This window comes from Squalius cephalus (genome assembly GCF_949319135.1).
Source record: "Squalius cephalus genome assembly, chromosome: 9".
NCBI classification, from domain to species: domain Eukaryota; kingdom Metazoa; phylum Chordata; class Actinopteri; order Cypriniformes; family Leuciscidae; genus Squalius; species Squalius cephalus.
Window position 1 is genome coordinate 42,299,267 of NC_137130.1, and position 23,124 is coordinate 42,322,390.

The following is a 23,124-nucleotide window of genomic DNA, read 5'->3' on the forward strand; positions in this document are numbered from 1 at the left end:
GTATACTTTTTTTTCGTAAGGGTTAGTAACCTTGGTTACATATGGTTGAAACAGAACTCCACAGGAATAAGGCTGTCCAGGACCAGGAATGAGGAACCTGCTTTACAGACTTGTAGATAAACCTGTTTTGCAGACTTGTAGATAAACCTGTTTTGCAGACTTGTAGATAAACCTGTTTTGCACACAGGAATGAGGAATCTGCTTTACAGACTTGTAGATAAACCTGTTTTGCACACAGGAATGAGGAATCTGCTTTACAGACTTGTAGATAAACCTGTTTTGCACACGTCATTCAAACAAAGAACCAGAAAAAACAGGAATCACATTCGGAGTTCAAAGAAACTAAAGTGCAGTTGAGCTGTTGTGTGTTTGTGTGTCTCATGCTGTAAAATGGCAGAAGCCAGAATTTCAGTGGATCAGGATGGGTTCCTGTGTCCAGTGGGTCTGGATCTCCTGAAGGATCCAGTGGCCATTCCCTGTGGACACAGTTACTGTAAGATCTGTATTACAGGCTGCTGGGATCAGGAGGATCAGATGAGAGTCTACAGCTGCCCTCAGTGCAGACAGACCTTCAGGCCAAGACCTGCTTTAGCTAAAAACACCATGCTGGCTGAACTGGTGGAGAAACTGAAGAAGACTAAACTTCCTGCTGACTGTTACGCTGGAGCTGGAGATGTGCAGTGTGACGTCTGTACTGGAAGAAAACACAAAGCCATCAAGTCCTGTCTGGTGTGTCTGGAGTCTTACTGTCAAACACTTTAAACACACAAAAAAAAGCACTTTAGTGTACTTTTATAAAGTGCCCAGGTGAAAATAAAGTGTACTTGAGTGCACTAAAAAAACACTTAAATACAAGAAAGTACATTTGTAGTACATTCTTATTTTTTGTGCTAAAGAAAAATGTAAAAATTATACACTATAAATACACTAATTAAAAGTATATTTTTACTTAAGTAGTACTTAAGTGTAATTGCGAAAGTATACTAAATAACATTGATATTTTAAATGCATTTTTAGTGCATAGAAATAAGATATACTATTGAAAAAATACACAGAAGTGTTTTATTAGTGTATTTCTTACAAGTACATTTTAACGCATTAAAAATAGTTCATTGTTAGTGCACTTTTAAATAGCTATCATAAGTTTAAATTAAATTGATTTTACTTAAAATATATTCAAAATGTAATAGTCAAAAATTAAGTTTTCCCAAAAGTGCTATTTAAGTACACTTTATAAAAATAAACTAAATATTACTAATTCTTAAATTGATTTTAAGTGTATTCAGATAAGGTACTCCCAGGTGAAAAAGATGTAGTATTAAATGTATTAAAAAATATACTTGAAATACAAATAGTATAATACATTTGTATTACCAATATGCTTATGCGAAGTGTGCGATGACGTCACCACGCTGGTATGCCAAATTAAAATAATTAAATGGCAGTGATCGAGTAACACTAATAGAGAGATACAACCACGATCGGATGATAGGAGCAAATCATTTGCGACTCTAATGAGAGCTGTCTCAGTACTATGGTACGGTCTAAATCCTGACTGAAAATCCTCGCAGATATCATTTCTTTCTAAAAGGAACATAGTTGTAAAGATACTGCCTTGCCACTACAGTGCACTGCCTGATGCGATACTGTAGTAGACGGTTGCATAGTTATCATTTTCTCCCTGGTATTATCAATCTTGTGAGTGAGGAAGTTCATAAAGTCATTACTGCTTGAAAACTCAAGTTCTTCTAAGCTATCTGAGATGCTGAGGTGATGAAACTGATCAGGAAGATTATTGATAAAGCAATCTTTAGTGGCAGAAGTGATAGGTCTAACATATTTGTAACACGGAGTCGGTTTTGCAGCTTTTACTAAATGAAGTTTACACGAGACTAGATAATGATCTGAGATGTCATCGCTCTGCTGCATCAACATCTATTCCATGTGATAATATTAGATCTAGAGTATGATTACGACAATGAGTAGGTCCTGACACGTGTTGTCTAACTCCAATAGAGTTCAGAATGTCTTTAAATGCCAATCCCAATGCATCTTTTTCGTTATCTACGTGTATATTAAAATCACCAACAATTAGGACTTTATCTGCAGCCAGTACTAACTCTGATAGAAAGTCCGCAAATTCTTTGATAAAGTCTGTATGGTGCCCTGGTGGCCTGTATACAGTAGCCAGCACAAATCTCAAACGTGATTTATCATTTACACTATATATTGCTATATTAAGCACCAACACTTCAAAAGAATTATATCTGAAACTAGACTTATTAGTAATTTTGAAAGTATTACTATAAATTACAGCAACATCTCCCCCTTTACCTTTCAGACGAGGCTCATGTTTATAACCGTAATCTTGTGGGGTGGACTCATTTAAAGTAATGTAATTGTTTGGTTTTAGCCAGGTTTCTGGTTAGTAACCAAAAGTTCTTAACCAACGTTTTTAAGAGTTTAGAAATATCTTGCACACAGGAGGGTGTGTCTTCCAGGCAAATGGCCTTCTGCTCTCAAAAGGTGTAACCTCTGAATACAAATTCCCAATGTTAGCCACGTGAAATAAGTTTCTATCTATATAATGAAATGCAGCCCGAGGCTCGAGCGAGTCTGTAAACCAGCCCAGCCCATGATGCAAAGTGTAAGCAAAACACTTCGCATCATGTATTTTACAATGTCAAGGTATTGCATCTTCTCTCTTTATTCCAGAGCATTTGATGTTTTGTATCTTTTGTCTTTGAACTGATTATGAAATTGGCATGATACATTTACCTGACATAATAAATTGTAAACATTTGATTTTATTCTAACTGACTACTGCAATTTTATTCTAACTGATTATTTTCAGTAAAGAGTTAAAAAGAATAGTCAAACATTCGCTCACATCTAATGATGCACAGATATCATTAAAACCTTTTCATTTATGGAGTCAGATGAAATAATGATGTAATTACATATGAAAATGTATTTCATATAATCAAATTACTTTGCCACGAGGTAAGACAGTAACGCGCATTCCTTCACTCACTGATCGGAAACTGCCATTGGGCCGATTGAGACGGATTTATGGAGTTCATAGTAGAATATGTTTTTCTTTTACATCTAGCCTTAAACATGGGTAATTTATTTTATGATTCATGATTTAGTGGGATCATTTGTAAATAACCCTCAGTTATTTTAATTAGTTTTGGAGATTAATATATAATTCTGATATTATTTATCATAATTCTATAGTTTCTTAATATTAGTTATGTGTGAATTATATTTTGGAACGTTACTTTGCACTCTAAGTTATTTAACCTATAGAAATCTTTATTTTGAAAAGCAAACAGATCGCTCGCGCAAGAGAGCACGCATACACAGAAGATCGCTGACAGACGAAGACACAGAACCATGCGGTCACGGATTCACTGAACTGAATTCGAGTGTTTTCGAGTCACTTTTAAGTGAATTTAGACGTCTAGTTGCTGTTTGTTGTTTTATTTTTGTAGTATTTTGTATTTTTTTGTCTCTGTTGTTTAGCACCTGGTTGGAAAGGAGTACAAGGTATTCATGTATATTTATGCAATATCTTATCTTTATGATTGTTTTTTGTATGTGTTTGTTTGATTTATGAGTAATTTTAAGTTGTTTATGATAAATGAGTAATTTTGTTGCTATATATTCTACTGTTTTGTATCATTTATATGAACGTGAATTATTTACGTTCTCTTATGGTGTTCTGAAGGTGTTGTGAAGGTAATAAGGACAATAAACATACAAACATCAGTGAGAGAGCAAATTTCCTTTATTCAACCCTGCTGCTACAATTGAACATCAAAGTGTGGTTTGAACGCCCCGCCCACAGCTATTTCTGGAGAGACACAATAGAGTTTCGTTCTAGTTGTTACTGAACACACCTGAATTAAATAAGAAAGGAACCTGATTTGCAGACTTGCAGATGAACCTGTTTTACATGTCATTCAAACACAGAACAAGAAAAACAGGAATCACATTCAGGGAATCACATTAAGAGTTCAGGTAAACTGCAGTGCAGTTGAGCTGTTGTGTGTTTGTGTGTCTCGTGCTGTAAAATGGCAGAAGCCAGAATTTCAGTGGATCAGGATGGGTTCCTGTGTCCAGTGTGTCTGGATCTCCTGAAGGATCCAGTGGCCATTCCCTGTGGACACAGTTACTGTAAGATCTGTATTACAGGCTTCTGGGATCAGGAGGATCAGAAGAGAGTCTACAGCTGCCCTCAGTGCAGACAGACCTTCAGGCCAAGACCTGCTTTAGCTAAAAACACCATGCTGGCTGAACTGGTGGAGAAACTGAAGAAGACTAAACTTCCTGCTGACTGTTACGCTGGAGCTGGAGATGTGCAGTGTGACGTCTGTACTGGAAGAAAACACAAAGCCGTCAAGTCCTGTCTGGTGTGTCTGGAGTCTTACTGTCAAACTCATTTTGAGCGTCATGAGAGTTTGTTTAAAGGAAAGAGACACAATTTGACTGATGCCACTGGACGACTGCAGGAGATGATCTGCCAAACACATGATAAACTCCTTGAGGTTTTCTGTCGCACTGACCAGAAGTTTATATGTGTGCTGTGTAAGATGGACGATCATAAAAACCACGACACTGTATCAGCTGCAGCACAGAGGACAGAGAAACAGGTATGAAACTACACACTGATGAAATAATGTTGACACTATTTATACTGGCACCATATGATCAGGAAACATCATTCACACTGCAGACGTCACAGAAGTGAACAGAAGCTGTAAGTGGACTTTCACTGCTGAGTGTATTTGTGCTTCGCATTTAACTTAACAGAAAATATGGTGAAAATACACTGTAAACATAACATAAACTTTTGTAAAACAGGCTTTAAAGGGGTCATGAACTGAGAAATCAAATTTTCCTTGAGCTTTTGACATATAAGGCGTCATTATACTATAAGAATGTCCTGCAAGTTTCAGAACTGAAAACTTCCTTGTTAGTCTAAAAACAGCTTTTATTGTAACAACTGGTTGTGGAATGTGCCACTTTGTGAGGTAAAACAGTGTAACTAAAGACACCTCTGCAACGCCTACTTCATCATCGTAACGTTGGCCCCGTCCACAGGCGTGTTAGAGAGATCAGATCACGAGGAGAGAAGATGCAGGATCACTCGACTAAAAACAACATTATCTTCCAAAGGATCCTAATGCGAGTGTAAGCCCGTCTCAATCGGCCCAAGGGAGGCATCCAATCAGCGGGTGAAGGAATACTGTCTTTCCTCATGGGAAAGTAATTTGATTAAGTGAAATAAAATTGTTATATGTATTAACTCGTTATTTCATCTGACTCCATAAATGAAAAGGTTTTAATGATATCTGTGCATCATTAAACGTGAGCGAATGTTTCACTATTCTTTTTAACTCTTTACTGAAAATAATGTCAGAGTCGATTACAATAAAATCAGATGTTTACAATTTATTATGTAAGGTAAATGTATCATGCCAATTTCATAATTAGTTCAAAGATAATAAATACAAAACCTCAAATGCTGTGGAATAAAGAGAAAAGATGCGAACCTGACATTAGAAAATAAATGAAGCTGAGAGTCTTGGTCACTCTCAGCACCATGGGCTAATTTGAGTTACAAATCGCGCCGAGCCTCTTGTTGCATTTCATTATATAGACAGAAACTTCTTTTCATATGTAAACATGAGTTCCCAGTGGGAATTTGCATTAATCACCATCCCAGACTTACTGGGGGCAGAGGTTGATCTACATGGGGGCACACCCACAGTAGTTAACAAGATTTACATTTACATTAACATTTATTCATTTAGCAGACGCTTTTATCCAAAGCGACTTACAAATGAGAACAATAGAAGCAGTTAAATTAACAGTAGGACAACAATATGCAAGTGCTATGACCCTTCTCAGTTTAATCTAACGCAGAATTTTTGTTTTTTTGTTTTTTTTAGAACAGAATAGAATAGAGTAGTAGAGAAAGTGTTAGTATTACTGGATCAAGTGCTGTCGAAAAAGAAGTGTCTTCAGCCGTTTCTTAAAAGTGGCTATGGACTCGGCAGCTCTGGTTGAGTTAGGCAGATCATTCCACCAGCAGGGAACAGTCATGGTAAAGGTCCGAGAAAGAGATTTTGTGCCTCTTTGAGATGGCACCACAAGACGTCGTTCACTTGCAGAGCGCAAGTTCCTGGATGGCACGTAAGTCTGAAGTAAAGAGTTAAAGTAAAAGGGAGCAGAACCAGTGGTTGTTCTGTAGGCAAATGTCAGTGACTTGAATTTGATGCGAGCGGCAACTGGCAACCAGTGCAATTTTGTGAGGAGAGGAGTGACGTGTGCTCTCTTCGGCTCGTTAAAGACCACTCTAGCTGCGGCATTCTGGATCAGTTGCAGAGGTTTGACTGTGCAAGCTGGAAGACCAGCCAGGAGAGCGTTACAATAGTCAAGTCTGGATAAAAGAAGCACTTGGACAAGGAGTTGAGTAGCATGCTCTGATAGGAAGGGTCTGATCCTCCTAATGTTGTACAAGGCAAATCTACATGACCGGGCAGTTCTAGCAATGTGGTCTGTGAAGTTCAGTTGATCATCGATTACCACACCAAGGTTTCTGGCTGACCTAGATGGAGTTATGGATGCCGAGTCTAGCTGAATGGTGAAGTTGTGGTGAAATGTTGGGTTGGCCGGGACCATGAGTAGCTCTGTCTTTGCAAGGTTTAGTTGAAGGTGGTGGTCCTTCATCCAGCCAGAAATGTCTGTCAGGCAGGCTGAGATGCGAGCAGCTACCATCGGATCATCAGGCTGGAATGAGAGGTAGAGTTGTGTGTCATCAGCGTAGCAGTGATAGGAAAAGCCATGTTTCAGAATCACAGATCCTAGTGATGTCATGTAGATGGAGAAGAGAAGTGGTCCAAGCACTGAGCCCTGAGGCACTCCAGTAGCTAGATGTTGGGTCTTAGACACCACACCCCTCCACGATACCCTAAAGGACCTACCTGAGAGGTAAGACTTGAACCATTGGAGTGCGGTTCCCAAGATGCCCTTCATCTTTAGGATTGACAGGAGGATCTGGTGATTAACTGTGTCAAAGGCAGCAGACAGATCCAGCAGGATGAGAACTGAGGATTTGGAGGCTGCTCTTGCCAGTCTCAGAGCTTCAATATCTCTAAACTCTCCACACCTTATTACCTTTCAGGTTTACTTCTTTGGGAATGAGACCTTTGTACCAGTCGCACTGAGACATTTCAAATGATACCAAACATGTATAATACTGGTCAATATGATAATGGTTCATATTAAACCATGTAGATTTTTGGGTGAATTCAGGTAGGTATGGGTGAAGGGAATGATGTGTAAATTGGGAGGTGATCAACTCAAGTGTGATCGTTTCTTGAATGGGGATGGTAATATAGCAAGAGAGTTCAAATGTTAATTTACTTTGTTTTCTCAGAGAGTAGCCCTCTCTTCCAGTTCTTCCAGTTTTTCCAGTCTTACAGCTCCCTCCTTGATGCCGTCAAATTCAGATGAGTCCCTACGGAGTCACTGTTAGACGTTTGTTGTAGTCTTTGAGATGTAGCTCAAAATTGTCTTTGCAATGTTAGCATCTGTAGAAGCTCAGAGGGCTGTGTTCACCTGCAGAACACCCGCTCTCACCAGGTGTATGTAGTTTGAATTCAGCAGGTGGATGAATGCGTTCAGGTCTTCTTCTCGTGGTCTAGTGTAGAATGTGAGCAAAGTTCATAGAGTCAATCTGGACCTTTGTGACTTGTTCAGTTGACGTGTCATTCCTTCGTGGAGAAACTTCTGCTTCTGTGGCACCTTCCCCATGATTATAATCGGACCCTTCTTGACCAATCCTGTCACCTCCGGCGGTGTGGTTGTCTGGGCAGACCTCAATGGGTTCTCCTTGGTTCCACACTGCTTTGTGTGAGATACCTGAAAATCATCTTAAATAATAATATTCAATCAAAAATTATGAAGAAATACATTATATATATATATATATATATATATATATATATATAAATGGCTTCTTGAAGTGTCTTTTCACCCATCTCCCGAGTCTCAGGTTATGTTCTAACATTTCCGCAGTCCTGGCTTTGATCCAGGTGGGGTCCGGCCCGTCCTGGCATCCGTCCTCCGAGGAATTTGCAGAAGTAAACCTGAGACAGAAACAAATGCAGAGAGAACCACAGTTAATTCTGATATTTTCAACAACTTCAAATTCACACATGTGGAATTCTTTTACATGCTCCATTATCATGTCCATTGCAATTTTAATTCCAGTTGTCACATGAAACGAGTTTCATTGACCAGGTCTGAATTATTGCTGTTGTTTCAGTGTAGTGTGTGACACCTGAAGCTGCTCTTGCAGTTCAGCCTTCGCAGTCTGCTGTGTCAAATGAGCATTAGAGACCCCAGTTCTTCTGGGGAAATTTCATATTGTAATGAGATCCAACTGGTCGATGCTCATGGTTTTGATTCAAGTTGTTCTCATTATAGCCAGATTTGTGGGCAGGAATTTTTTCACCTGTTTTGGTGTTGCCTGTGTCACATTTGCTGTTTTATGTTGTGTTTCATACATTTGGTTAGTGCAGATCTTTTGTGACCTGCAAAAGGCTGTGGTTCTTCTGCCTGATGTTTAGCATTTCACACCCTTCATTTAAATTTACTTCCCTGATCAGATAAAATTTTAGTTGGTGCTCCCCAGTCTAGGATGATTTGGTTTGCTATTACCTGTGTCACACTTCTAGCCGTGTTTTTGTAAAGGCAAAAAATAAAAGCACATTCCCTCCCCCTTTGGCACTGGAGTAGTAGGCCAATGAAATCGAATTGTAAGGATTAATGGCACACTTCTCCAATTAATGCCCTGCTTGGCGATTATAACATAATGTATATAATAATTTGAGTTATAATACAATTATATTAGCTATATTTAAAATAATATAAATTAAATAATATTATTTCTGGTCTCTGAAGAGTCTCTGTAACAAATTAGTTGTCAAAGTGTTTGTTTTGCAAAAGACGATTATTTTAGATTTGGCCCTGTAGTTGCAGCTGTACATCTGGAACAATTTTTCTGTGGCACCATGACGACTGCTGAAGCCATGGGCTTTCTGAGGGCTCAACTATACCCGCCTGCAGCATTTCCTCCAACTCTTTATCTGCCGCTTCCTGTTGGGCCAGGGGGAGACGACGTGGCCTTACTCTTATCGGGCGGGCATCTGCAGTGTCAATAACATTGTACACCAAGTGGGTTAGGCCCACTTCATTCTCATTGAGAGCAAAAATGTCGTTGAAGTCCTCCATGACTACCTACAAGCACTCTTTTTGTTGCTCACTTAAGCCTTTACAGTTTTTGGACCAAATGTCTCTCACAGCCGAGATCCGAGTCTCTCTCTCGTCATTGCACAGCCCATTGTCCACACAATAGCCATTCTGTGCTGATGGAAAAAGGGGGGAAGGGGATGCAGCATCACAATCGGGGCCATGGTGTGGGTAACAATTTGAACTAATGGCTGGCGATTTCACTTAGTGAGGTGGTGCCCCAAAGGTTGGGTTTTCTGCGCCAAGGGCATGCAGATAGGGACACTGGGGTCAAGTTTGGAACAGGATGGGTCAGTTGCACCGGACGTCCATCAGGGAGGGTAAGTGAGTCTCTACATAGGTCCAGCACACAGCCAACGGCCCTCAAGAAATCCAGTCCCAGGATGCAGGGGTCCTTCACTTTAGCCACCCACGCCTGAAACAACACGGACAGACCCCCATGTCAAACAGGAAGAGACCTTTCCCTTTTATTGGCGCAAAGTCACCAGTCACAGTTTTCAGACGAGCAGACATCGATTCCAATGTTGTCCCCACTGGAACAAGATCAGGACGAATGAGGGTTGCATTCGATCCAGTGTCAACAAAGGATGTGCAAGTGACTCCCGCCACTACAATGGGAATGTGGCAAAAATGTCCAAAATAAGACCAGCCCACTACCATAACAGTCTCTGCAGGTCGCAGTCTAACCTCTTCCTCCACCCGCTGCTCTTCGTACTCAGCCTGGGGCGAGGTATGGGAAATATTATCAAGGGCCCGTGTTCCCCTGTCTACACGATCATGTCTGATCAGATGGCCTGGCTGGCCACAGCCACAGCAAACTGAAGGTCAGCAGCATGAGTGGGGCTCTGAGGCGGAGTAGCCCGGCCGCAGAGTCGCAGAATTTGCATAATTATCCACCCACGTGGGTGTCCTGGGGCACAATTCAGTAATTTCCGCAGCCCTCACTATTGGAGTAACTTCAACTGCATCCATGTCAGCCCCCAGTATCTCCCTTTCAATAGCCAGTTCCAGCGCTTCACTCAGTGTGGTTGGGTGAGCTAGCTGCGTTTGCACACGGAGCTCTCTTGGGCTGAGCGCCTGGATAAATCCTTCTCTAGCGAGCTCATTCTGGACTGACGGTGGCATTTCAGCTTAGGCGCGTTTACATAAACATCAAGCGTAGCGCCAGTTCTGGCAGGTCACGTTAGTCAAGCTTGCATCAGCTGATCCATGCTTACCTATAGGAAAACGACACCTATCACCGTATACATATATAAGCTCCTTCAGTATTATCAACAGCTATCGTGTTTTTCAGGAGCTAATTACCCTCCTCCCTCCCCAGCTCCTCCTCTCGTCAGTCAGGATTTGGCATTCTGATTCCTCTTGAATCAGAATAAATTCTCGAATTATGTTGTACTTTAAAATCTTGAATTAATGATATCTGCAATACATTCATGTTGGTTCTGCTCTGTTTACCCCAAGCGGGGTTATTGCTGCTCTCCCGTCTCTTATCCATGCTAGGCTGCATGGATGCGCAGGGAGTTCTTGCCCAGAACAGAACCATACCGCCAATCCAAACTGTATGCTAATTGTCAATCGTTTTTAACGATAGTGGTCCTGACAGAAATTCAATGTCATTGCCCAAAATGTGAAGGGGTTCACCTTGTCTTCTGCGTCTGTTATGAAATTCTGTCCTTAAAAGGACAGGCTGGCTACATTGTCCAAACCGCCTATGAAGAGTCCCAACCAATGCATTATAATCATTTCTTTCTGCAGGACTCAACAACAACAGACAGGCAGCCACTTTACTGCAAGACATTATGATTTTCAGACCAGCCTGCAGCATCAGCTAACAGTTAACAGGGCTTTGAATGCATCCCAATCTGCCTTACCGGAGAACCGTGGTGTTTTAATAGCGAGCGTGTCTGAGTCTCTGATGTATTCGCTGCAGGCCTGGGCGGCGCCATGTTTATTTACATCCCACGTCATTGCGAGAGTGTGTCTTGCCGTGCCGCACGTCATGTAGGCGCCTTTCTGCTGATGTACAAACTCACTGCACGGGGAGAAGGGAGGTGCGAAGCCAGCTTCACCAGCTTGTAACATGATAGCCTCTCTCATCTTGGCCACATCGCTCGAAACCCAGCACGGATCTGCCCCCGGGCCATGTGTCCACAAGCACTCGCTTTTTCCCTTTACTGTCTCCTGCATCTCGTTTCACTTTCGGCCGCACCCCGTAGTCCATCCCGGCGGCGAATGCTCAGCTCGTGTGTTGAAGTCTGTCACTTCTGACACCAAATGTAGAGTTTCATTAGTAAAAGTTAACAGGCGGATTCTTTCTCCTTTTGAGACTTTATTTAAGTACTGCAGAGTTACTGTAATGGCCGTAACCCATGCCGTACATAACGAAGGAAGAAATATAGCTAGCTGCTCTAGCTGTTGAACTCACTCTGAACTCACGCTTCTAGTTCTCAAGTCTCTCTACCCAGCCCCTTAAAGTGAACCAGGGACTAACAGATAGAACCACTTCTGATTAGATTAACACTGTTGAACATCATCACATTAACTAGTGTCTTCCAAGCCTTTATAATGACATTACAACACTAAAATTATAAGTGCACCCTAGGAAACATTATAAAACAATAATTCAGTCATGCAGTTCATGACCCCTTTAATAAAGCAACCTAAATTAATGGAAAATATTCACACGTTGTTTGACAAAATATATCTCTGTGAAGAATAACGCAAGTTAAAGTTATTCAGGTCTGTTATTCAGTAGAAACTCTGTCATTGTGAAGCTTTACATCTGTGTCAGTTTCACTTTTATGATGCTTATGCTTGCAGTATGAAACAGGCCTTACGCTTCATGTAAATTCATGTACAATGGTGGTAAAACTGATCAATCATCCCTTCAGGAGTTTGAACCTTCAGCCATTGGTTATTAATTCTACTGTTACTGGATTCAACTCTTCACATGATGATATAGTGACAGTATAAAGTGCCATCTGTGTTATTGGTTTGTGCTGCAGAAGCAGCTGAAGGAGACGCAGAGGTCGTTCCAGCAGAGGATCCAGCAGAGAGAGAAATATCTTCAGCAGCTGAGAGAGGCTGTAGAGTCTCATAAGGTGAGTCTGGAGAAGAAGAGAAGTTTGAGAAGTTTCAGTCAGGACTCACTGAAGCTCACTGTGTGATTGTGATGTGTGTCCTAACAGCGCTCTGCACACACAGCAGTGGAGGACAGTGAGAGGATCTTCACTGAGCTCATCCGCTCCATTGAGAGAAGCCGCTCTGAGGCGACACAGCGGATCAGAGATCAGGAAAAGACTGCAGTGAGTCGAGCTGAAGAACGACTGGAGCGACTGGAGCAGGAGATCAATGATCTGAGGAGGAGAGACGCTGAGCTGGAGCAGCTTTCACACACACAGGATCACATACATTTCCTGCAGGTAACAGAGATCCAGAAGAACAGGATCATAGTGGACTTGAGCAAGAGACTCTCAGAGAAACATTTCATGAGAGCAGAATGAGCCGCTGACTGAAGTGTTGATCTGTGTGTTCGGTTATTATATAATCATCAGTCAGACTCTCATCTGATCATCTTCACTCACAGTTCAACTTTTTTACCTTTCTGATTTCTTACATCATAGTGAAATCACAGGGTTGCCAACTCTCACGTGTCTGGCGTGACACTCACGCTTTCAGCATCAATCTCACGCTCTCACGCACACGCAAGAAATGTCACGTCAAACTCCATTTTTCTCCCCTCTCAATCCGTTAATTTTCTGTTGATGGCTAGACCACAGCGTATTAATGACAGGAGAGGAGTTTAAGGCACACAGCTGTAAGTAACATCTGCCTACAACGTTCTCACTGCAGTGTTCTCTGATCGTTGATTCGCTGAAAACCTTGCACCTGATACGTCAGTTGCGTGTGAGAAGTTCAGAGAGAGTTCAGAGCATAGGTTCGGAGTCGGAGCCACTGATGCGCGTTTGAAAGTTTGGATGACAATCAAGGTAAGCAGATAATAAAATGATGTGCCCTGTCACTACAGACGTAGCCTTGCCTAATCAGTCTGTGTGCTGAGAGTACAGACTTCAACTATAGTTGTGAACGTTGTCTGACGTGCGTTATGTGGGCTAGCTTAAAGGAACCGTATGTAAGATTGTGGCCAAAACTGGTACTGCAATCACTTTCAAATTACTGTAGAGTAGGCAGTAACTAGGCAGCCTAAAAATTCTCCGCGTGCGCACACTGAAATTTTACAGAGTCTCACTCCAGCTAAAGTCCCAAAGTTGGCAACCCTGAAATCAGTGAACTTGATGGTAGCAATTTGAGTAATATTTATCAAAGTTGCATCAGATGATCTTCAAACTTGACAGTTTACCAGAAACTCTCATATTGGTTGTAGGAACAACATTAGACAACAACACACAGTTCGGTGGTTCAGCGTAGTTTGTTAGCAATGAAAGTTTCACAGGTTCCAGTTCACTGTATCCAAATCTAAACTTATTTATAGTAAATTGATTGTCCAGTTTACTTTCTGTAGAGATTAGTTGATCATTTCTCTCTCCTCATCACTCGCTGCCCAATCACTAATAAAAAACCTCGCTCTGTATTCACTCCATGTCAAAATTAATTCAGTGTTATTTTAAATAAAGCCAATCTCTAGACACACAACGCATTCAACGAAAAATAAATGGACAATGTTTAGAATAAAATGAGAAATGTTATATTATTTCCATTAAAGCTGCAGTCCGTAGCTTTTTTGGGTTAAAAATTATCCAAAATAAAACGTCAAAACTATCGGCTTGCCTTAGCTCAATTCAAACCGGTAAGCTTGTAATAATGTTTTTAATTCCAGTGGTACTGGTGGATTCCCACGGGAAATTCGAGCATGTCTTTGTGTCATTACGTCACATCTGTACACATAAAGAAGAGTCTCGGCTAGTAGGCTATGAGTGTGAGGATGTTGGAGGTGGAGATTTATAGCCTTTTCTCACAGCACTTGATATAATTAAACATCAATTTGATGGCAGATCCAGAAAGGTTCAAACGACAATTACCAGTGACAACTGGAGATTCACTCGTTGTAAAAATGCAAAAGACAATGGACTTCGGAGAGTGGCTACAGAAATAAAGAGACTGCAACCGGCTCATGCGAAAACAAGGATAATAACGGAAGGGCATTAAATGTAGTCACACAATGCTGCTGTTGTTAACATTAACAATTTGAGAACAAAGTATAATTTGCACGGTTTGACGTGATATGATGAGCGATCGTTAGATTTAATCGGCGCAATATACTGCAATGCTTTTTTCCCCTTAGTTGGTCAGAACAAAAGTGGATGTTACTTGATCAGATTACATTATCCAGTGAAAATTCTTATGTTGGTCATACTTCCAAAAAGTAGAATCTGTGATTGCGAATGCCAGTATCCACACCGGCGGTGATTGACAGCCGCACTTTCTCCTCAAAACATTGGATTCATCCGGACTGTGCCGTGCCGAGGCACAACGCACGTAAAGTTGATAATTCCGCGAATAACTGCAATTGCAGATTTCGAACAGAGATGGCGACAAAGAGGAAAAACTGCAGACTGCAGCTTTAATAATAGAACAGTATTGTTTCTTCACTTTCAATAATGCAACAGTAGCCTATTGTTTTTTTTCCCAATAAAACTTAGTGCTTTATTAAAAGATAAATTCCCCAATGTCACGGTGGGTTGCAGGAAGAAGACGATCATTTCAAATACAAAGTTTTATTTACAATCTAGAAGACAGGCAAACAGGTTGATCCACACACACTTAACATAACAGTGATTGGACAGAAAATGGATGTGAGGGACCAATTTATATAGCAAACACAAATGAGGATGATTAATCAAACACAGCTGAACCAAATGAACTCATAATGATGGTGACCATGTTAACAAAGGAGTGGCGGGAAAACTGAACAAAGGAAAACCTGTGACTAATGAAAACAAACTGTGACACCCAAATAATAATAATAATTGTTTGGTAATACTACTTCATATTTCATAGAAAATTAAATGAACGAAAAAAAACACATATTAATGCCTTTTCATCACACAAACATGAATTTAGCAAACTTTGCCCTTTAATTCTGTGAATAAAACAAAGGCTTTAATTATATTCCCAGTGTATTAAACTTGTTTAGAATTCAATTTACACAATACAATACAGCTGAGATGGAGATTGATGCATTTGATCAGGATAATGATATGATTATTTAAAATATTTAATGTGAGAGATATGTTGGTATATTACTGACCTCTAGATTTTATTTCCACATGTGAATGAATCACTTTCATGTTTCCTGGACAAATGTTTTTTGTTTTGTTGTTGTTGTTGTTGCTGTTGCTTTATTTCACTGTTGCTGTCATTCATTTTTTAAATATATAATTAGAGCAGGCTATTGGCTGAAGTGTGGAGGTGATGAGCTTTGATTTATGTTTTCTCTAGAGTTTCCAGTCTCTCTCAGCTCCTCCTGAATCTACAGACGTAAATGACAATCTCTTCAGTTCTCTCTCCTCTTTTGATGGCGTGAGAGAATCTGTCCGTCAGCTGAGAGACAAACTGGAGGATTTCTGCAAAGAGGAGCTGAAGAAGATCTCTGACAGAGGTAAAGTCCTGGAGATTCTGCTCTCAGAAATGATCCTCCATCATCTCAGATCATGCAGAAGATCATATTAGAAATGTCTTAGGAACGGATGCAGGGATCATTTTCTCTTGACATGATAATCACACTCTTCATGTCTGTTGATTTCCACAGTCACTTTCTCCAACATTGTTCCCAGGACCAGGAACGACTTCCTACAACGTAAGTCACTGAGAAAACAAGCAAAAAAACTCACTGAGTGTGTTTACATTTACATTTAGTCATTTAGCAGATGCTTTTATCTAGAGTGACTTACAAATGAGAACTAAAGCATTGTGTAAAGGCAAAAACAACGCAAGTGCTCAAAATACAAAGTTCAGGCATTGCTCAGAGTAGCATAAGCTAGACAAGGGAGGATTAAAGGAAAAGGAAAGTTTTTTTTTCTTTTTCTTTTTTTTAGGCTAAGTGCTCACGGAAGAGATGAGTTTTCAGTTGTCTTTTGAATATTGTCAGGGATTCCGGATGAGGGTGGGGAGAGCATTCCACCAGCATGGAACTGTGAATGAGAATGTTCTGGAAAGTGATTTTGTGGCTCTCTGTTATGTTACCACGAGCCGTCGCTCATTGACTGATCGTAGGCTTCTGGTAGGGATGTAGACTCGTAGGAGTGAGTGAAAGTAGGAGGGAGCTGAGCCTGTGGTAGATCCGTAAGCAAGCGTCAATGCCTTGAACTTGATGCGAGCAGCGAGAGGTAGCCAGTGCAGAGAGAGTGGCATGGGCCCTTTTGGGGGTCACCGTGATTTTGCCAAGTAAGACATGTTCCTGGATCAACATATATTGTTTATCCTGGAATAACATTCCTGCCCCAAACTTTTTGTCCTAACTGTATCCCTACCCCTAAACCTAACCCTACCCAAACCTCTCCCTAAAATCAGAGGGAAATGATAGGTGAATAACACTTATGTTGAAGCACCTCACCCTGGTTTTAAGCCTAAACTTGTCATAAACTGTAAACTTGTCCCTCAAATCTGATTGGTTGATTGGAAAGTTGATCCAGGAACATATGGTACTTGGTGAAATCACGTTCACCCCCTTTTGGGCTCGTTGAAGACAAGACGAGCTGCAGCGTTCTGAATCATTTGTAGAGGTTTAGTTGCACATGATAGAAGTCCAGCCAGAAGAGCAATGCAGTAATCAAGCCTAGAAATGACCAGGGCCTGGACGAGAAGTTGTGTTGCATGCTCAGTTAGGAAAGGCCTGATCTTCCTGATGTTGTGCAGTGCAAACCTGCATGATCGGGCTGTCTTTGAAATGTGGTCTGTGAAGGTCAGCTGGTCATCAAATATTACTCCAAGATTTCTGACCAACCTTGATGGTGTGATTGATGCTGAATCTAGCTGGATAGTGAAGTCGTGCTGTAGGGACGGATTGGCAGGGAGGACGAGAAGCTCAGTCTTTGCCAGGTTGAGCTGCAGGTGATGTTCCTTCATCCATGCCGAGATGTTCGCCAGACAGCTTGAGATCCGTGCAGCAACTGTGGGATCATCTGGTTGAAGAGGTAGAGCTGGGTGTCATCATAGCATAGCAATGGTATGAAAAACCATGTGCCTGTATGATGGGTTCCAGTGATGTGGTGTAAATGGAGAAGAGGAGGGGTCCAAGAACTGAACCCTGAGGAACCCCTGTGGTCAGTTGATGCCTGAGGAACCCCTGTGGTCAGTTGATGTGGTCAATCCATGCAACCCTGAAGGATCTACCTGTGAGATAGGACTCGAACCAGTGGAGGGAAGATCTCTCATAGATCTCTCAGAGATGAGAGGGTGGACAGAAGGATCTGATGATTCACAGTGTCGAAGGCAGCGGACAGATCCAGGAGAATGAGAACTGAAGATTTGGAAGCTGCTTTTGCGATCCGTTGGGCTTCTGTGACTGAGAGTAATGCAGTCTCAGTTGAATGCCCTTTCTTGAAGCCGGATTGGTTGACATCCAGCGGGTTGTTCAGAGACAGGAAAGATGATATTTTGGTTGAAAGCAACTCGTTCAAGTGTTTTCGCATTGAATGGTAGGAGAGAGACAGGTCTGTAATTCTCTTAAAGTGATGTTTTCAATGTTGTTTTTTAAGCAGTGGAGTTACCAGAGCCTGCTGGATTGCTGTAGGGAAAGTGCCAGTATGGAGGGATGAGTTGACGATGTGTGTGAGTGCTGGTAGAAGTGTGGGAGAGATGGCTTGTAGAAGGTGTGAGGGGATGGGGTCTAGAGGGCAGTTGGTAGGATGACTGGAGAGGAGAAGTTTAGATACTTCTTTCTCAGTTAGTGGAGAGAAGGTTTTTGGCTGTGGGAGAGGTCGGTCTGGGTTCTTGTGTGTGTGGAGCTGAGAACTGATTGCTGACAATTGTTGTTTTGTTAGTGAAGAAGTTAGCAAAATCATCAGCAGTTAAAGAGGAGGTGGTTGGTGGTGGAGGTGGACAGAGGAGAGAGTTGAATGTCTTGAAGTGTGATCGTGTGTTGGAGGAGCTGTTGATCTTCCATCCATCCATCCATCCATCCATCTTCTTCCGCTTATCCGGGGCCGGGTCGCGGGGGCAGCAGTCTAAGCAGAGATGCCCAGACTGCCCTCTCCCTAGACACTTCCTCCAGCTCTTCCGGGGGGACACTGAGGCGTTCCCAGGCCAGCCGGGAGACATAGTCTCTCCAGCGTGTCCTAGGTCTTCCCCGGGGTCTCCTCCCAGTGGGACGCACCCGGAACACCTTCCCGGGAAGGCGTCCAGGAGGCATCCGGAACAGATGCCCGAGCCACCTCAGCTGACCCCTCTCGATGTGGAGGAGCAGCGGCTCTACTCTGAGCTCCTCCCGAGTGACCAAGCTTCTCACCCTATCTCTAAGGGATCGCCCAGCCACCCTGCGGAGAAAGCTCATTTCGGCCACCAGTATCCGGGATCTTGTCCTTTCGGTCATGACCCAAAGCTCATGACCATAGGTGAGAGTAGGAACGTAGATTGACCGGTAAATCAAGAGCTGAGCCGCTCACCACGACAGACCGGTACATCGACCGCATTACTGCAGAAGCTGCACCGATCCGTCTGTCAATCTCCCATTCCATCCTTCCCTCACTCGTGAACAAAACCCCAAGATACTTGAACTCCTCCACTTGAGGCAGGAACTCTCCACCAACCTGAAGTGGGCATGCCACCCTTTTCCGACTGAGGACCATGGTCTCGGATTTGGAGGTGCTGATTCTCATCCCAGCCACTTCACACTCGGCTGCAAACCATCCCAGTGCATGCTGAAGGTCCTGGTTTGATGAGGCCAACACGACAACATCATCCGCAAAGAGCAGAGACGAAATCGTGTTGTCACCAAACCTGACACACCTGTTCATCTGTTCCGGGGTTGGGGCTCGTATGCGAGCGCCTGGTGGCCGGGCCTCCCCCCACGGGGTCCGGCCGGGCTCAGCCCGAAGGTGTGACGTGGGGCCGCCTTCCCGTGGGCTCACCACCTGCAGGAGGGACCGTAAGGGGCCGGTGCTTAGAGGATTGGGCAGCAGTCGAAGGCGGGGGCCTCGACAACCCGATCCCTGGACACGGAAACTAGCTCTAGGGACGTGGAATGTCACCTCGCTGGCGGGGAAGGAGCCTGAGATTGTGCGTGAGGTTGAGAGGTTCCGACTAGAGATAGTCGTGATCACCTCTACGCACGGCTTGGGCTCTGGAACCACACTCCTCGAGAGAGGATGGACTCTTCACCACTCTGGAGTTGCCCATGGTGAGAGGCGGCGGGCTGGTGTGGGTTTGCTTATAGCCCCCCAGCTCAGCCGCCATGTGTTGGAGTTCACCCTGGTGAACGAGAGGGTCACTTCCCTGTGCCTTCGGGTCGGGGATAGGTCTCTCACTGTCATTTGTGCCTACGGGCCAAACGGCAGTGCAGAGTACCCGACCTTCTTGGGTTCTCTGGGAGGGGTGCTGGAAAGTGCTCCGACTGGGGACTCCGTCGTTCTACTGGGGGAATTCAACACCCACGTGGGCAACGACAGTGACACCTGGAGGGGCGTGATTGGGAGGAACGGCCCCCCTGATCTGAACCCGAGCGGTGTTCAGTTATTGGACTTCTGTGCTAGTTACAGTTTGTCCATAATGAACACCATGTTCAAGCATAAGGGTGTCCATCAGTGCACGTGGCACCAGGACACCCTAGGCCGTAGGTCGATGATCGACTTTGTGGTCGTTTCATCTGACCTGCGGCCATATGTCTTGGACACTCGGGTAAAGAGAGGGGCGGAGCTGTCAACTGATCACCACCTGGTGGTGAGTTGGATCCAATGGCGGGGGAGGAAGCGGGACAGACTCGGCAGACCCAAGTGTACTGTGAGGGTCTGCTGGGAACGTTTGGCCGAGTCTCCTGTCAGAGAGATCTTCAACTCCCACCTCCAGTGGAGCTTCGACTGGATCCCGAGGGAGGCTGGAGATATTGAGTTTGAGTGGACCATGTTCTCCACCTCCATTGTCGAAGCGGCCGCTCGGAGCTGTGGCCGTAAGGTCTCCGGTGCCTGTCGAGGCGGCAATCCCCGAACCCGGTGGTGGACACCGGAAGTAAAGGATGTCGTCAAGCTGAAGGAGTCCTATCGGGCTTGGTTGGCTTGTGGGACTCCTGAGGCAGCTGACGGGTACCGGCACGCCAAGCGAACTGCAGCCCGTGTTGTTGTGGAGGAAAAAACTCGGGCCTGGGAGGAGTTCGGCGAGGCCATGGAGAAGGACTATCGGCTGGCCGCGAAGAGATTCTGGCAAACCGTCTGGCGCCTCAGGAGAGGGAAGCAGTGCCCTACCAACGCTGTCTACAGTAGAGGTGGGGAGCTGTTGACCTCAACAAGGGATGTCATCGGACGGTGGAAGGAATACTTCAAGGATCTCCTCAATCCCACCGTCACGTCTTCCATTGAGGAAGCAGAGGCTGAGGGCTCAGAGGTGGACTCGTCCATCACCCGGGCTGAAGTCACCGAGGTAGTCAAGAAACTCCTCAGTGGCAAGGCACCGGGGGTGGATGAGATCCGCCCTGAGCACCTCAAGTCTCTGGATGTTGTGGGGCTGTCTTGGTTGACGCGCCTCTGCAGCATCGCATGGCGGTCGGGGACAGTGCCTCTGGGATGGCAGACCGGGGTAGTGGTCCCTCTTTTTAAGAAGGGGGACCGGAGGGTGTGTTCCAACTACAGGGGGATCACACTTCTCAGCCTCCCTGGGAAAGTCTATGCCAGGGTACTGGAGAGGAGAATACGGCCGATAGTAGAACCTCGGATTCAGGAGGAACAGTGTGGTTTTCGTCCAGGCCGTGGAACACTGGACCAGCTCTATACCCTCTGCAGGGTGCTGGAGGGTTCATGGGAGTTTGCCCAACCAGTCCACATGTGCTTTGTGGATTTGGAGAAGGCATTCGACTGTGTCCCTCATGGCGGCCTGTGGAGAGTGCTCCGGGAGTATGGGGTCCGGGGTCCTTTGCTAAGGACTGTCCGCCGGTCCCTGTATGACCGAAGCAGGAGCTTGGTTCGCATTGCCGGCAGTAAGTCAGACTTGTTCCCGGTGCATGTTGGACTCCAGCAGGGCTGCCCTTTGTCGCCGGTTCTGTTCATAATTTTTATGGACAGAATTTCTAGGCGCAGCCAGGGGCCGGAGGGTGTCAGGCTGTTGATCTTGTTGTGGAAATATGAAGATTTTGCGGCATGAACATCAACAGAAAAGGAAGAGAGGAGAGATTGATACATACTCTGGTCAGATGTGTCTTTTGATTTGCGCCATTTCCTCTCCGCCGCCCTGAGTTCGGTCCGGTGTTCATGATAACCAGGGGTTAGAGGGAGTTGCGCGTGCTGGCCTGGAGGAGAGAGGGCAGATATTGTCTAGAGAAGAAGTTAAAGTGGAGCATAAGGTATTCATTGCAGTATTCACATCCAGAGATGAGAATTGTGAGGGTGAGGGAAGAGAAGATGACAAAGCAGAGGAAAGATGGGAGGGAGAAAGTGAGCGCAGGTTTGTCTGGAAGTGACTGGTAGGGGGTTGGTGATGCAGGGGTAGAGAGTTGTAGATTGAAAGTAATGAGGAAATGATCTGAAACGTGGAGAGGTTTCACCAAAATGGTGTCTGTGATGCAGTTGCGTGTGTAAACCAGGTCCAGTTGGTTGCTTGATATGTGAGGCAACCAACAAATCAGGTTCATGTTCTTGTTCATCTGTTCATCTTCTTCTGTTCTCCAACATCTGTTCATGTTCTTCCTGAAGAAGTGAAAGAAAACATGACAGAAGAGTTTTATAGTTGATCATGTAAATGATGATTTGCTCAGGATATCTGGTAAACTGCACTGAGACACTGATGATATATTGAACATGAAGAGTTCTGATACATTAAAAGATGAGACAGATTCATAATTCCTGATTCTGATGTGTTTTATCTCCATCAGATTCCCATCAGCTCACTCTGGATCTGAACACAGTGAATGAACACCTCCGTCTGTCTGAGAGGAACAGAGTGATTACTGACACTTACCCAGAGTTTCAGCCGTATCCTGATCATCCAGACAGATTTGATCATTATGCTCAGGTGTTGTGTACAGAGGGTGTGTGTGGACGCTGTTACTGGGAGATTGAGTGGAGTGGTGAACGTGTGAATACATCAGTGTCATATAAGAGCATCAGCAGGAAGGGAGAGGGTAAAGAGTGTTGGTTTGGATGTAATGATCAGTCCTGGAGTTTGTCCTGCTCTTCCTCGAAATACGTATTCAGACACAATTACAAACACACTAAACTCCCCCTAAAGCCCATCAGCAGTAGAACAGGAGTGTGTGTGGATCACAGTAGAACAGGAGTGTGTGTGGATCACAGTAGAACAGGAGTGTGTGTGGATCACAGTAGAATAGGAGTGTATGTGGATCACAGTGCAGGAACTCTGTCCTTCTACAGCGTCTCTGACACGATGAGCCTCATCCACACAGTCCAGACCACATTCACTCAACCGCTCTATCCTGGGTTTATGGTTTATTATGGATCCTCAGTGAAACTGTGTTGATGAATCAGAATAGACTGTAGAGATATTATAATGCTTGATATTATACATAATGCTTTGAGCTGCATGATAAATCAGTGACTGTCACACACTGGCTTGACTAGATAATCCAAGATAAGAGGCTTGATGCAGAAAGACGATAAACACTCACATTTAATAAAC

The 23,124-nt window shown here is 43.8% G+C and overlaps 1 protein-coding gene across 1 annotated transcript; it reads left to right on the forward strand.

Moving 5' to 3' along the window:
- Positions 1-343: 343 nt before the first annotated feature.
- Positions 344-22,985, forward strand: LOC307164907 (tripartite motif-containing protein 16-like). Its single transcript, XM_079882126.1, has 7 exons — positions 344-655; positions 4,333-4,658; positions 12,333-12,428; positions 12,516-12,749; positions 15,787-15,946; positions 16,097-16,144; positions 22,361-22,985. Exons 1-7 carry the CDS (start codon positions 391-393, stop codon positions 22,963-22,965), a joined length of 1,734 nt encoding a protein of 577 aa, XP_079738252.1. The 5' UTR covers positions 344-390; the 3' UTR covers positions 22,966-22,985.
- Positions 22,986-23,124: the final 139 nt, after the last annotated feature.